The following is a 16,178-nucleotide window of genomic DNA, read 5'->3' as shown; positions in this document are numbered from 1 at the left end:
ATATATATTTAGTTTTGTGAGAAAATGCCAAACTGTCTTCCAAAGCCACTGTACCACTTGTCATTCCCGCCTGTAATGAATGAGAGGTCAGGTGGTTCCACATCCTCTCCAGCATTTGCTCTTGTCAAGGTTTTGAATTTTAGTCATTCTGATAGGTGTATACTGGTATCTCATTGTTGCTTTAATTTGCATATTCCTGATGACAAATGATATGGCACATCCTTTTATATGATTGTTTGCTACTTGTATATTTTCTTTGGTGAAGATGTTGGTCCAAGTCCAACTTACCAGTTTTTCTTTCATGGATTATACCTTTGATATTTAAAAAGTCATTGCCCAACTCAAAGTCATGTAGATTTTCTGGTTTTTTTTTTTTTCTTAGCATGCATCTGGAAAAGATTTTTTGCTATATTATCTTTTAGGAGTTTTGTAGTTTTGCATTTTATATTTAGGTCTATGGTCCATTTTGGGTTATTTTTTATGAAGGATATAAGGTCTGTGTCAGACTTTTAAATTTTTTTTTGCATGTGGATGTCCTGTTGTTCCAGTACCATTTATTTAAAAGATGACCCTTTCTCCATTGAATTGCCTTTGCTCCTTTGTCAAAGATGAGTCTATCTGGTTTATTTTGGGTTGTTCTATTTTGTTCCGTTGATCTAGGTCTTTTTTGCCTCTTGTTTGTAGTTACGAAAAATTTGCTGGGATTTTGATTGAGGTAGCATTGAATTTATAGGTCAAGTTGGGAAAACCTAACATCTTAACAGTATTGAGTCTTCCTATCTACAAACAAGGAATATATTTCCATTTATTTAATTCTTTGGTTTCTTTCATCAGAGTTTTATAATTTTCCTCATGTAGATTTTGTACATATTTTGTTAGATTTATATTTAAATATTTCTTCTTTTGTAGGGTGCTAATGTAGATAGTATTATGTTTTTAAGTTCAAACTCCAATTATTCATTGCTAGTATATTAGAAAACAATTGACTTTTGTGTATCAACCTTGGTATAATCACATATTCCAGGATTTTTTAATGTTAATTTTTTTTTCTTTTTTAGATTTTCTGCATCTGTTATGTGCAAACAGAGACAGTTTTATTTTTTCCTTCCCAATCTGTATACCTTTTCATCTTCTTTTCTTATCTTATTGCATTAGCTAGGACTTCCAAAATGTTGAAAAGGAGTGGTAAGCTTTGCCTTGTTCCTGATCTTAGCAGGAATAAGTTTCTCACCATTAAGTATGATGTTATCTGTAAGTTTTTTGGTACATGCTCTTTATCACATAGAGGAAGTTCCATATCTCTTTCTGGTTTACTGAAAAGTGTTAGTTTACTCTACATGAAATTACATTAGAAACCTTTCCACACTGCCAGTATTGCTGTGCTTATCATGCCTACAGAATATTATCCTGATAGCCTTCTCAGACACATGTCTTAAACTAATCAACACAAATGATCTATATTCAATTAAATATCGAAAATGTCAACATGGCCAGATGCAGTGGCTCACACCTGTAATCCTAGTACTCTGGGAGGCTGAGGCAGGACGATTGCTTGAGGCCAGGAGTTCTAGACCATCCTGAACAAGAGTGAGACCCTGTCTCTATCAAAAATAAATTAAATGGCTGTGGTGGTATGCCTGTAGGCCCAGCTATTTGGGAGGCTGAGGCGGGAGGATCACTTGAGCCCAGGAGTTTGAAGTTGCTGTGAACTAGGCTGATGCCACTGTACTCTAGCCTGGGTGACAGAGCAAGACTCTGTCTCAAAAAAAAAAAAAAAAAAACCCAACATGACCATATCTCTGTATTTGCTTATTTTAAAAATTTTCTTTCATTAGTGTCAGACTAAAGGGCTAAAGTTTGTCTACATAACCCCTTAAGTTCATTTTGGCACATTTTTTAGCTAAAGCTACCCCTTACCCTTGATTTTAAACAAATAAAATTAGCCAAGTTACCTATAAAATATAAGATTACCTTTCTCCTAGAAGCTGGAAATAGCAGATTAATGAACGTACTTTTGTTTTTCATTACTGTTTCCGTAGGTCAGAAACTGCTTTACAAGATTAGTAAAGGGGCCAGCATGAGTGAGGTGAATAAAGATACTCCCTATTATCACCATCTATACCTGCATTATCAGCTTGGTTATTAAGTTTCCACACTTTTGCATGAAGATTTTGAGTCTTGACAAAGTGCTAATGGTTTGGTGGAGGAAGTAACTAATTACATTTTAGAACCAATATCAGATCCTTTTAAAAATGTTTTTTGGGGCAAAGAGGGATAAAAATGAGGAAATCGATACTTGAGGAAATCTCAAAAATAAACATCATGTGCTTTAGAATTTTGCCTAATGCCAGCCTGGATCAGAATATCTAATTAGCAGAGAATGAATCCATTAACTAAATAGTCATCTTTAACATGCATACCTAAAGTAAAATGAAAGTTGGCTTAGATCAAAAGAGATTATTGTATTTCAAATGTAGTTTTAAACCACCTTTATTAGAATCTCAAGTGGTGGAATTTTTTAAAAATATAATCCTTAGAGGCCAGGTACAATGGCTCATGCCCATTATCCCAGTACTTTGGGAGGCTGAGGCAGGAAGATCTCTTGAGCTCAGGAGTTCAAGGCTGCAGTGAGCTATGATTGGGCCACTGCACTCTAGCCTGGGTGACAGAGACTCTTTCTCTAATTAAAGGAAAGAAAAAGTAATCCCTAGATATTAACCTTATTTTGTCAACAATTTTCCCTGGAAATCCTTGCAAAGTTAAATATGTAAGACTAAGGCCAAGGAGGCTGACGCAGGAGGATCCCTTGAGCTCAGGAGTTCGAGGTTACAGTGAGCAGTGATTGTACCACTGCACTCCAGCCTGGGCAACAGAGAAAGATTCCATCTTTAAAAAATTTATTTTTTATTTCTTACTTTTTTTTTGGAGACAGAATCTTGCTCTGTCGCCCAGACTAGAGTGCCGTGGCATTAGCCTAGCTCACAGCAACCTCAAACTCCTGGGCTCAAGTGACCCTCCTGAGTAGCTGGGACTATAGGAGCGTACCACCACGGCTGGCTAATTTTTCTATTTTTAGTAGAGATGGGGTCTCGCTCTTGGTCAGGCTGGTCTCAAACTCCTGACCTCAAGTGATCCTCCAACTTTGGCCTCCCAGAGTGCTAGGATTATAGGCGTGAGCCATCCTACCTGGCCTCCATCTCTAAAATTAATAAATAAGTAAAACCAAGGAAGTTTATTTTAATATTTGATAGTAAACTCCAAAAACAGGAAAATTACTCATTTATTAATACCACTTTTTTATTGTTACTAGCTTGGAGACAAATTGTATAAGAGAAGAAAATTGTGGTCAGGCAACAAGTAAATTTTCCCCATTAAAAATGCCACCTTTTTTTTTGGTTGTTTGTTTGGTTTTTTTTTTGGTAACGACACTCATAACTCATGGCATTCACTTCAAGAAAGCACACATGGGATACTTTTAAGATGTAACATATGGAATCTTTGAGAACTTTTTATGTTGCTCACAATTGCTTCTTTTAGTACTGCCTACTTCCTCCATGCTGTGATAGGTGTTCCCATCCCCCAGTTACCCTTCCAGCCCCTCCTTAGGTAAGTTAACTTCATTTTACAGAGCCATTAAGTGGCTTTCCCATAGTTGTAGTGAAGAGGGGACGAGGTATTTGACCCAGGCCTGCCTATTACTGGCTATACGCTTAAGCATAATACTATATAATACTATGTTCTGTAAGCATTCTACTTCCCCACACAATCTCATCAGTTCATGTCTCAGAAATTTGAAACTTTCCCCTTCTCTCTTCATCTGGGGTCTTTTAGATTGTAATAAGACCTGATGTTGTATATACCAGCTGATGGAATAGCAGTATGATTAGTCAGTTAATTTATCTCTGCATTCCATATCCAACTTTTTATACATGCATGTTCACAACTTAAAACTCTAAGTATCTCTTAGATAACTAATGTTTTTTCTCAACAACTGAGTACTACCATCCATTGAACAAAATCCTTTTAAATATAGAAAAATTGATTTACCTCTGGAGTTAGTGCTGCTCTAAAGGCCTTAGAAAGTCTCTGTCCCCTTGCACATTCATGCCATGTGTCTGGATGTGTGGGAGGCCGCAAGCTTATTCCCTATTCCAGGTAGGTATGGGAGGCACACATGAGGTTTTAAAAGTTCCTTTCTTTTGCTGACTCATCCAGGTTGGAGAGTTGGACGTTGCAGCTATGTGAACAGAGATGAGCATGGAGTAGGTTAAGAAGTGGGGTATATTCTTGTCTCAATATGACCTTGAGCCATTCTGGGCTTTGGTTTCTAAAGTGAGAATTCATATGGAAACGATGTATCTGCTTTCAATGCAGAGCTTAGGTCATAACTGCTTTCGGTTTTCCCATCTGGGAAACATTATGATTATTTAGCAAGTCTTCAGTCATCTGGAACTATTAATATTATTGAAAAGATGCCTGACTTTGTATCTAGTAATAAGTGGTCTTTGAGAATTCTTACCACCCACTTTTAGAACTCTCTAAAGACAAAAGGTCTTTCTGGCTTTTTGTAAAAGGAAGAGCTACAAGAACATTCTTCTTTGCTTACTTAAAACTCCTTGCCCCCCTAGTCATAAATCAACGGAGCTAATCTATGTCCAAATGATCTGACCAAGAGTTAAAGTGGAACTGATCTCTGTTGTGGGTGATAATTACATACCTTTAGGGAACAGGTCAACTATCCTGGCACTCTTCAAGGCATTCCCTGATCAGTGACTACAGATCAGTCACCCATATGGTTAATAAAACACTACTACCACTCTTCATCCTCCTGTCAGGAATTTCACTTTAGTCCTTGACACTGGGTTTGTTTTTTTTTTTCCCCCCATCCTAACTTCCTACAGTGTCTGGCTGCACAGTTTCTCAAGAAACATATTTATATATGGATTAAGCCTGATGTTCTGAAGATAGTGTCTACTATTACTGAAACATTTCCTTCTTGCCACAGTTCCAAGTTAAGTGTGTGAATTAATACCTCATTAGATTGATTCTTCTCCCCATTCCCAGATCACTTTCCTCTTGAACTCCCACTCTGGATTACTGGTACCACCATTCACCTAGTGTTGGCCAAGTTAGAAAACTTGAACTCTTTCTCCCCTCCTCCATCAGGGCGCTTGACAACACTAAACCCCATGTCTGTTAAACATGCCTACTTCTCCCCATCTCCACTTGGACATCCGCTTTTTTTCCTTGTGTGTAATATAGTGCCTGGTTGGACTGCTAATCAGTAAGTGTTTGATGAAAGAATGGAAATGTCTTTATCTTAAGCAGACTTTTCCCTGCCATTTTGCTGTCTTAGATGATATTTTAATATACCTTTTGACTTTTTCTACTTTAGGATCTTAAAAAGTTTTCTTGATTTTACTTAATGTTTCTAAGTTATTCCTATTATCCAAGCAGGGTCATTTTCCTTGAATAAATTATATCTTGATGTCTACATACAAATTTTGATTACACATTAGATGTTAGGAACATATCCTAAACATTTCTTAACATCAAATTTTAAAGTCCTTCTATTATGAACAGTTTTAATTAGTGGCTTGCAAAATAGTTTCTCAACCATTTCTTATTTAAAAAACCCCTCTACTGTGTTTACGAAAAGATGCATTATCATTATAAAAGATTAAAACAACACAGGAAAAAGTTACAAAGAAAGAAATCAATGCCGAAATCCATTTGACTTTTAACAGGAGTACTTGAATCTGAAAGAACTACTGGAATTTACATAATTTCTTGACAAGAACATTTGGAAAAACATTGAGTATTAGGATAATAATTTTTAAGATTATTTCAACCTTACACTCGTACTATGAAAGAGGACGAAATTATTGCCCTTACGCTTTCTCCCAATTCCCTTTTCCTCCACCTCCCAGTATGCTATGAATCTTCACAATGTAAAAATAATTGGATACCCTGAAAGCTTCCTGAATCTGTGAGGGTCTCCATTTAAAGAATACCAATGATACTTACATCAGATATTTTTTCTGACATTTTCTTCTAAAGCTAATTAAGCTTTGTCTTTTTGTTTTTTTCCGTTTTGTTTCTTGTGATGTCTTCAAGGCCGTCTTACAGGACCTGCTTTCAGGCGTATCTCGCTTCTATTGTGGTTTTCATGTAATAGCTGCCACCCTCCCACCACCAAATATGAATGTGTAGGCCTCCCCCAGCCAATGCCATTTCCTTTTTAATTGTTTCTTATCTTGGAATGGGACAGAGGGAAGCTACCTCTGTGCCCCATAGATATCATGAGGCCCATGTGGGTCCCTGTGTGATTTGTGGAAAGCCCTTGTGTCATAGGCTATCTCTGTTGAGATTGTTGCATACCCTTTTTCCTTTTCCCTACCTTACCCTTTCCCTACCTTGAAAGTAAAGATACTATTTTTTATCTTGTTCCTCCCCCTTCAGCTATATCTACTGCACTATTTATGATAAGGAATCAGATATTTAGAGGAACATTCTTAGCTTCTCCTGTGTCTTGCTTATGTTCCCCAGTTTTATTGCTGATTAATAGCAGTGAATGGGTTTTTCAAGACAATGACATTTATTTTTTAGAGAACTCTCTTACATTAAGGTCTGAAGATGACTCTTAATACTCTTTCTCATTTTGGTCAATTTTCTTACATATGGCAGGTATTTATCATAATGTATGGCTTCAGGTTGATACCATCTCGTGTTCTTTGAATAGAGATAGCATTTTCTTGTCTAATTTGCTTTGTTTCAGTTGGAGTCAGAGAAGGAAAGAAGAGTCAAGACTGCCTTTATTCAACTATCTTTTAATTATAAGATCCCCTACACATACTTTATGGGCATTGAATTTAATAATTCTTCTAATGGTAGTTCATGTAAATGACCCAAAGAATGATAATATCATTGCCTTGGAAACGTTTTCCATTTTTATTAATGTACAGGTTGAGTATCCCTGCTTGGTACCAGAAGTATTTCAGATTTCAGATTTTTTTTTCCCCAGATTTTGGAATATTTTCACATTTATAATGATATATCTTGGGGATGGGACCCAAGAGTAAACATGAAATTTATTTATGTTTCATATATACTTTATACACATAGCCAAGGTCAAGTGTGAAATTTTCCTCTTGTGCAGTTATGTCTGCTCAAATAGTTTTGGATTTTGGAGAATTTCAGATGAGGGATGTTCAACCTGTTTTTTAAACCTATGTCTCTTACTTTGGGTACATGCTAATTTATTTCCGGCTCTGACTAAGAGCTATTTTGAAATGTGGTCATATATGGTGTGCTTTTGTGTCCTTATGTGTAGATAAGTATCATGTTATAAAATTACATTGTATTCAAAATAATTTACATATCACATACCTTTATTTTTCAATTTCCTCGTATCTATAGCTCACCCTTATCTATCTCCCCCCTCACATTTTTAAGGAATCAGAGGAAAGTAGGAGATGTCTTTATCTTCTCACACTTTGATATAATCATTCAAGGCAAATGTAGCAGAAATTCTCATTAGAAATTACATTTTCCTGGGGAAAGCTGGTGGGAAAGAGGAGAGGGGTGATAGAATATAATGGAGGATTAAATTTGACAAGGACAGAACAATGGAAGAGTGGTTATTTTCCATGTGAAATAAGCTGGTCTTATGGGAGGTATCTCAAATTTTTAAAACAAAGCAGGAAAGTAAAGCAATAACTCATTCATCTGTACAGAAAGGGTTTTCATTTATTTTGCTAAATGAGAGTTTATTATACAGCTTTTAGATGATTCAACAATATGGGAAAAATTTAAAATTCCTATATAGATAATTGCCCAACTATTAACATAAGGTGTGGTATTAAACCAGATGACTCATGGATAATGCACAAAATATATTCTTTCTAACTACAAAGTCAACTATATTTGAGTTATCAGAATATAGCACTTAGAAGTATTTTATGCTAAAATTGTTTAAGCCAGAACCCCAAAGATAAAACATTTTTTATTTTACCTAATGCAGTACATGTACTCAGAGTACTTTAATTGGGAGTACATGTAGGAAAATGAATATTTTGTCACCGTATTAGTGTGAATGTTAAAACAATTATTTACATTAAAAACATGCAGTGTTTCATGCAGTAAAACATTTTGTTCAGTGAATCATTCTCTTGAGCCATCCATTTTATGCATTGGTAGAATTTCTCATCTTCTTTCCCTATTAATGATAGAAATGAATGAGACACATCATAAAGGAATTATTATTAATTTTTTACCAGAAAAGAGAAAAATTACATGATGAAGAAGAAAGAAAAAGTGCCTGGGTTAGCCAAGAGAGACAGAGAACGCTGGATAGACTTAGAACGTTTAAACAGGTAATAAAAGTATGTTCCCTTTATTATTTTTCATTTAAAACATAACTTGTAATACATGCTTGTGGGATTTCTTTTTATGATTAAAAACTTGGTTTTTCCTTTTTTATTTAGAAAATCTTACAACCATGGCAAGTCATTTTAAAAATCATTTTGATTGTATGGCTCTCTTTCCTCTCTTTGTTTCCAGAATTAGTATTCTTGTGACCCTTGGCTCATAGCTTTAGTATGAGAGGAATGATCAGGGTTTCTGAAAGCTTGGATTCCTCTTAAGTTTACAAAACATAGTTAATTCATAACCAACCATCCACCTCAAGCATCAACTTGTTATTTATTCCACATCCATCAACCTATGGTGGTAATACATGGAAGTGACGATTGGCAGAATTAGAGGGTAGGTCTACATATATGCAAAATGCTTGAGCAGTTCTCTTGCTAGGCTCACCCATGACTCTGGACACTGATTTCACAGCATCTAAACATCTCCTCAGAACTGTGCTTAAGTTTAATGGGTCTACTTGTTAAAGTGCTCTGGAGACTGACTTCAGTTGTTCATGCTGAGGACCACCTTAGAGGTGAAGGGGGTTTTTGATCAAGTCCTTTTAGTGAGAAAAAGGGGATGGGGGAGAGGGCATCCTTAACACAAAGATAACCCTTGTATTGCGTTACGTAAATGTTGTCTAGCCAATGATGTTAATATTAGGTTTTACTATAGTAACAGATACAAAATGAGAGTTCTTTATATCTGCACTCCAAAAAATCTCATTACTTCTCCTTGATTCTATTATAAAAGGCATATGATGTTATAGGAGCTTTTTAAAAATGCCAGGTAAGCTGTTTATTAATGTTTTAATTTTGTCACCTGTCAGCATCTAACAATAAATATATAGAGAAATAATAGTTTCTTAGCTTTTTACATACCAGTAGCATGTATTTGACATTATATTTTGTATTTTACATGCTATTTATTTTTTATTTTTAAATCAGTTTTTCTTTGAAAATCTTTTTTAATCATGTGATAATTTTGAACAATTGACTTCTTCAGTAGAGTAGAGCAGGATAAGGCCTTAATGGTTTTGATAGGCAAGTAATAAAAGGGTTCATAATTGTTTGAAAGGTACTAGGCATCTTCTGTTTTTCTGTATAACATTATTTTAGAGTGAAAATCACCAAAAAGATACAAAAACATCTTTCATTTAAAGGAAAAATAAATAGGCATTTGCTTACAAATTGTTATGATATCTTCTGGTATTTTAGAGGTATCCTGGGCAAGTTATACTTAAATCAACCAGATTACGACTGACTCATGCAAGAAGAAAAAGTGTATTAAGTCCTGTTCCCCGCGAGGATCAGTGTGACTCTCTACCAGGAGTGTTACAAGTAGAAGAGAAAACTGACGAAGTCGGAGAAGGAAGAAGCAAGCTTGGGTCACCACAGACAACAAAACCCCAGAGCCTTGCACAACTTGAAGACTCCTCATTAGCACAACTTGAAGCCACTTCATTACCTCTCAGTGGTGTTACCTCTGAACTGCCTCCCACTGTATCTCTTCCACTTATGAATAACAACCTTGAACCATGTTCTGTTACCATAGATCCACTCCCACCACCTCGTCCTCCAACGCCACCTCCTCCCCCGCCGCCACCTCCTCCCCCACCGCCCCCACCTCTACCTGTTGCTAAGGACAGTGCCCCAGAGACACTGGAGAAAGATCTGCCTAGAAAGGAGGGGACTGAGAAGAGGATCCCAAAGTCTGCCAGTGCCCCTTCAGCACACCTCTTTGACAGCAGCCAGCTGGTCAGTGCCCGGAAGAAGCTCAGAAAGACAGCTGAAGGTTTGCAAAGGAGGAGAGGTAAGTTAAAAAGATATTTTCATGTCCCATCTGCTGTAGGAAATTAGGAATAATGAAAAAACTTTATAGTTCATATGACCATATAAAGCTTAAAGCATTATTTTAGTTTTGAATGTTATTTGATAGTAAACAGGGTTTCAAGGTCTCAACCAAGGAGAATTCTTACCAACCCCCATCAGCAAATGTGTATAGGTATACAGAAATGTATACCTTCTTGAGCTGTTAGGCATGTTTTAAAAATGTACCTTCAAAGTTATATTTATCTGTTTGGTAATGCATAGTGAGTGGCTCCTTTTGTATTAGGGGGAAATCAGATTTTAATCCTAAGAGAAAAGAAAAATACTTACCCCAGAAAGGGTAAGGTCAGGACCGTCACACAGGGAAGACATTGGCAGGATCTTGTAACATTTGGTCACATGTTTGTTGAGGACTTTTGTCCAAATACATTCTTTGTATAAAGAGAGAAAGAAGAATAGGGAGTAATTGGTGTAATTTACTGCATGTCAGATATGCCTCAATAAAGTTATTTCTGGAAAGAACAGAGAATAATTCTTTCCTTTTAGGAGCTTTCAGTTTGCATGGGAAGCACATATGACAATTTGCATATTACATTTTAATCTGAGATGCCTTTCTGTCAAATAATTCTTACCACAATCTGAGTAAAATTGCACATGTAAAACAACTGACAAGTGCACAGCCACCACGATGAACTAAAATTTAATCTTTAAAAATGAAACATATAACCCAATCACTGTCTGAATTTGGATTGGGCACGTACAATATGGAAATCCTTTAGGACTCTCGCTCGTGGTATTACTAAGACCACCTTCCAGCTCTCAATCTGCTCACTTCTCTCCCATGGGAAATGATGGGAATTACCAACAATACCTTCCATGGAATTGGAGTCTTGGGATTTTTTTTTAGCAAGGTTAATCAGGATCCCTTCTGCTCTGGCCACTTGCCCACACTTCACGATCCATTTTGTAGGTGATGTTTTGGTGTCCTGTGCTTTCCTAGACAAAACACTATAGGTTATACAGTTTGACTGTAAGTGCAAACTAACTCTAATTGTTCTGTTTCATTTTCCAAAGTGAGCTCACCCATGGATGAGGTGCTAGCTTCCTTGAAGCGTGGTAGTTTTCACCTGAAAAAGGTTGAACAGCGAACTCTGCCTCCTTTTCCTGATGAAGATGATAGTAATAATATCTTGGCACAGATAAGAAAAGGGGTAAAATTGAAGAAGGTACAGAAAGAGGTGTTGAGAGAATCATTCACACTTCTGCCCGATACAGACCCTCTCACACGCAGCATCCATGAAGCTCTTAGAAGAATTAAAGAAGCATCCCCCGAGTCAGAGGATGAAGAGGAGGCTTTGCCTTGCACAGACTGGGAGAACTAACAAGTAAATGGCCTTATTGTCTTTTTAGTAGCCTTCAGTAATACAGCTTTTATATTGGATGATGGGGTCTGGCATTTTTATTGAGTTCTGAGGCTTATTGTTTATTATGCAGCTCAATTTTATTGTAGTTTTTAGACAGCCAGAGAAACTGGGAATATACAGCTTAATTTAGCATGAATCATAAATTTGTAAACTTCATGTCTAGATGCAGTGGTTCACACCTGTAATCCTAGCACTCTGGGAAAGCTGAGGCAAGAGGATCATTTGATCTCAGGAGTTTGAGACCAGCCTGAGCAAGAGTGAGACCCCATCTCTACTAAAAATAGAAAAATTAGCCGGGCATGGTGGCACGTGCCTGTAGTCCCAGCTACTTGGGAGGCTGAAGCAGGGTGATTGCTCGAGTCCAGGAGTTTGAGGTTGCAGAGCTACGATGACGCCACTGCACTCTCTCAGGGTGATAGAGTGAGACTGTCTCAAAAAAAAAAAAAAAAAAAGTAAACTTCAGGTAGAAATTGAAGGTAACACTTTTCTGGAAACTTAATGATAACTTGAAAAGGACTATTGCTGTGTGAATGCTGTGTATTAATATCCTTTTCATTAAAAATTTCTGCCATACAGCTATATCCCAAGTAAAGTAACAGTCTTATTCTTGCTTAGAAAATGGGTAAGGCTTGCCGGGAGCGGTGGCTCACTCCTGTAGTCCCAGCTGCTCAGGAGGCCAAGGCAGGAGGATCCCGCCAGCCCAGGAGTTCAAGTCAAGCTTGGGCAACATAGTGAGACCTGTGTCTCTAAAGTGAATGAATGAATACATACATACATACATACATACATTTTTTAAAAGATCAATTTGAAAAAAAACAAAAAACTCAGTAAGGCTTTTCTAAGTAAGCATTTCAGTTAAAACGGTTATGCGTATTGAATTTTGATGTCTTCTGTCCTAGCCTCCCAAAGTGCTGGGATAACAAATGTGAGCCACCATGCCTGCCCTTGACATCTTATTATTTGCCCACAGAAGAGTTTTCTGTGATCAGTCTGGAAAAATCGTGTTGTTTGATTATTTAACTTTCTAAACCTTTACAACTACTTAGACCTATCACAGTTACGGTATTATTTAGATAAATTTGCAGCTGTTATTAATAAATATATAAAAATTGTATACATATCTTACAGAGCACCCCTGTGTGTATTAATATTCTCTTTGGTTACTCATGTGACATTCTCCTAAGGTAATAGACAGTTGTTATCCAGTGCATTTTAATAAGCTAATTATAGAGTAATGTGGCACAAATAGAACCAGTAAAGATAACACTGCTGCACATTAGATAGTATATATAGGATTGGTCATGATTGTAACTGAAATGTTGTCATTTATGCAAAATATATAAAGTATGCATATATGTTCCATTAATTATTATGCTCTCTTGGAATATGTTTCTGTGGGCTTCAAACATTCACCAAAGGAGGGAAGACTTTAGTCCTGGAGGGATTTAGTAAAGGAATAAATAATTTGTTAGCACAGTGATTCTTAAACCTGGCTGATCATAAGAATTAGCCTGGGGAGCTTATTAAAAATGCAGATTCCTGGTCTTAACTGAAGGATTCTGAGGAGATCTGATGCATATGCAGGCACATTTCGATTTTGAAGACTTAGATAAAAAAAAAAAAATTCAATCTGTTGGTTTTTAAATATTGAAAGATACTATTTTGGTTATATCAGATAACATATTACTAAAAGCAGTTTCATCTGTTCCTTTGAGCAAGGGACCATCAGGAAAATGTTCCTGTTGCAACTCTCCACCCTGCCTCTCCCCATCAGCACCTGCATCAATCAGTAGCTTAAACAAAAAGGATGAAAAATTGCATTTTTCTTGATACATGGTGGTTACATTTAATATAATTCAGCTAACATTCAGTAATACCATTGTCCTGCCTTTTCCCTGTTATCTTTTTGTTTGTTTTCCCAGTCTCTACTGTTCTGTCACAGCAATTTTTCCTATTATCTGTAGAGGCCCTAACTGTAGTCTATTTGTATGACTTATTTGGATCCCAAAATAATTTCAGGCCATTTTTTGCTTGTACACATGTCCACTGTGCCGTGTAGAGGGATGTAAATGTGTCAGTGTGTCTACTCGATGTGTGACTGTCTAGAGACTCAGATATGTCTGACTGGGAATCTTTTCCACCATAAATATTTGTAGATTTTCTCCCACTTTACAGTTCTTGCTATTTGTTGTGTTGTCTTCTTCTGCTGTAGCTGTCAGGGACCTGCTGAAGGCTGTGCCTAAAACTCACCATTTTTGCACTGATTGGTTAATTCCACAGCTGGGCCTTCACATAAATGTGTGTTTAGCTCTTTCATTACAGCTGGTCTGCATTGGCCCAGTCACAGCACACCAGCAGCTGTCCAAGCCAGCCCGTCTTTGTCTGTCTCCTCCTCCCATCCTACCAGATCCTGCCTAACGACAGACGCTGCAATCAGCATTTTGTATACTCAAGTGGCTGGGATGTTTTTATAGCTTCTGGCTGCTAATTAAGCCTTAGTATCAGATGCTAAGAATATGGTGCGTGGTGTGTACCACTTTGAAAATTGCTTAAAACTTTTTTGGAGATGTAGGGGACTGATTGTTGATGGCTGCTGTGTGTGGTACAATGTTGAAGGGGAAATGACAAAACACTCCCAGATAATGTATGAGCTCAGGTCATCTGCAAAGTCAGCCTTAAAGAACTGGATGAATCCTACACCAGAAGCAAACCGTAGACTAGTGCCACTGATCGGGCAGTGAGAAAGGAGCTGCATATCACTGCTTTGTGATCTTGGAGAATAATTTTCAAAGACCCTGAACTTTCAGAAAACCTCTCTGTAAATGACTAAAAAATTTGTACTGTAACTTGTATTAGCTGGTAATTTAATAGGTTTCTTTCTTGTAGATTTTAAATCATTAGTGTAAGTACACTCTTTTTTTTAAAGAGCTGATTTCTCAAAACTTAATGAAGTGAAGGTCCCCTGTTGTGCCTTGGTTCTTCTCTGAAACTGAGAGAGAGATAGCCATAGTTAACAGTGTCCTTCAAGATTCATAAACATGAAATGGTGTGTAATTATATAGACTTAAACTTTTTAACTTGTTTCCTGTGGGATCCGTCTTATTAAACTTACTAACTGTATAGCATCGTCATGGTTCAATAGAATATAATGTGAGCCACGTATCTAATATAAAAAATTTTAAGAGTCACATTAAAAGCAAAAAGGAACACGTAAAATTTATTTTAGTAATACTTTATTCGACACAATGTAGCCAAAATAGTACCTTTCAACATATAATCAACACGAAAAAATTTGACAGTTTTCTTTTTCCTTTTTTAAGGTACTAACTCTTCAAAATCCAGTGTGTATTTTGTACTTAATAGTAGCACATCTCAGTTCAAATGCTAAGTATTCAATGGTTAAAGAGAAGTGTCCTACCAAAATTGTAAAATTGTATGTAACTGAAAAATACTTTATATTGTTCCAGATTTTTAATTTAAATCAAACTAAAACATTCAGTTTTGTAGTCACAGTAGCCACATTGCAAGTACTCATTACATGTAGGTAGCTACAGTATTAGAAAATGTAGAACTATAATAAAATAAGTTGATACTTTTATTCATTTGCCTGTCAGCCTTTATCTGATAAGTATGTCTTTGATATACATGCTCCTGTGCCATGGGTAAGGCCGTAGACCTCAAGCACAACACTTTTGAATAAAAAAGTCCTAGTAAAATATCTACTTAAAGATCAGTGTTAATCCTGTCCTCTGAATGTCAATATAACAAAAAAATTCTCTCTATTGAATTTTAAGGATACCATTTACTAGTTCTTACTTTACTGTCAGTTTATGGGGCAAATATTTTAGATTTGAATTTACCTTTTTAGTATATAGTTTTGACATAAAGTGTTAGATACATTTTCATTTTTGTTCCTTTTACTCTAACAACCTTTTAACTGATCAAAATCTGTATTCAAATCATTTTTCATTTTTATTGCTTTAGGAATACAAACTTATCCTTTAAAAAGAACGTTTCTCCTATACAGCATACTGTATAAATGTCCATTTATAAGAAAAGAACATCAGTATTCCATCCAGGATATTGCAAAGGGTATGAGGGAACATATATACACAGTATCTTTAAAAGGTCATTTATTTCTTTAAATGTACTGTATTTATTCTCTTTGTCAACAGGCAACAAAAAGAAGAAAAATACCTACAGTTGAAGATCGGTTCTGATTCCTTGGAACACAACAGCTTAAGCACCTGTTTCCACAGCTGGATTACATCAGATCCAAACTATATTGACTCAGTGGTGTGAAAAAGGCACAATTGGCAAGTTATCACTTTCCAGTCGTTCCATTAGGTGGTGGGTTAACATGAGTTTTAGATGTGCAATGTTCCTGATTGCAATGAAAAAAAGGCCTTCTGGAGATTTCTGGAGGTTTTTTTTATGCACCTTCTCCTCCCGTCTATCTGTTTACATCCTTATAGTGGCCAGTTAAGCTAGGAAGAACACTGGGTTGACAGAT

At 36.4% G+C, this 16,178-nt stretch overlaps 1 protein-coding gene across 1 annotated transcript in view; it reads left to right on the top strand.

The window, feature by feature from the left end:
• Positions 1 to 15,884, top strand: part of JMY (junction mediating and regulatory protein, p53 cofactor) — an 88,462-nt gene extending 72,578 nt beyond the window's left edge. Inside the window, exons 8-11 of the mRNA XM_012664480.1 lie at positions 8,280 to 8,375; positions 9,630 to 10,224; positions 11,316 to 11,626; positions 15,841 to 15,884. Of these exons, the coding sequence (XP_012519934.1) occupies positions 8,280 to 8,375; positions 9,630 to 10,224; positions 11,316 to 11,623 (999 nt within the window). The 3' untranslated portion in view covers positions 11,624 to 11,626; positions 15,841 to 15,884. The remainder of the gene's footprint in view (positions 1 to 8,279; positions 8,376 to 9,629; positions 10,225 to 11,315; positions 11,627 to 15,840) is intronic.
• The last annotated feature ends 294 nt before the right edge of the window (positions 15,885 to 16,178 follow it).

The sequence above is a fragment of the Propithecus coquereli genome, unplaced genomic scaffold (assembly GCF_000956105.1).
Source record: "Propithecus coquereli isolate 6110/MARCELLA unplaced genomic scaffold, Pcoq_1.0 Scaffold9, whole genome shotgun sequence".
NCBI classification, from domain to species: Eukaryota; Metazoa; Chordata; class Mammalia; order Primates; family Indriidae; genus Propithecus; species Propithecus coquereli.
This window is presented reverse-complemented; position numbering and strand designations above follow the sequence as displayed.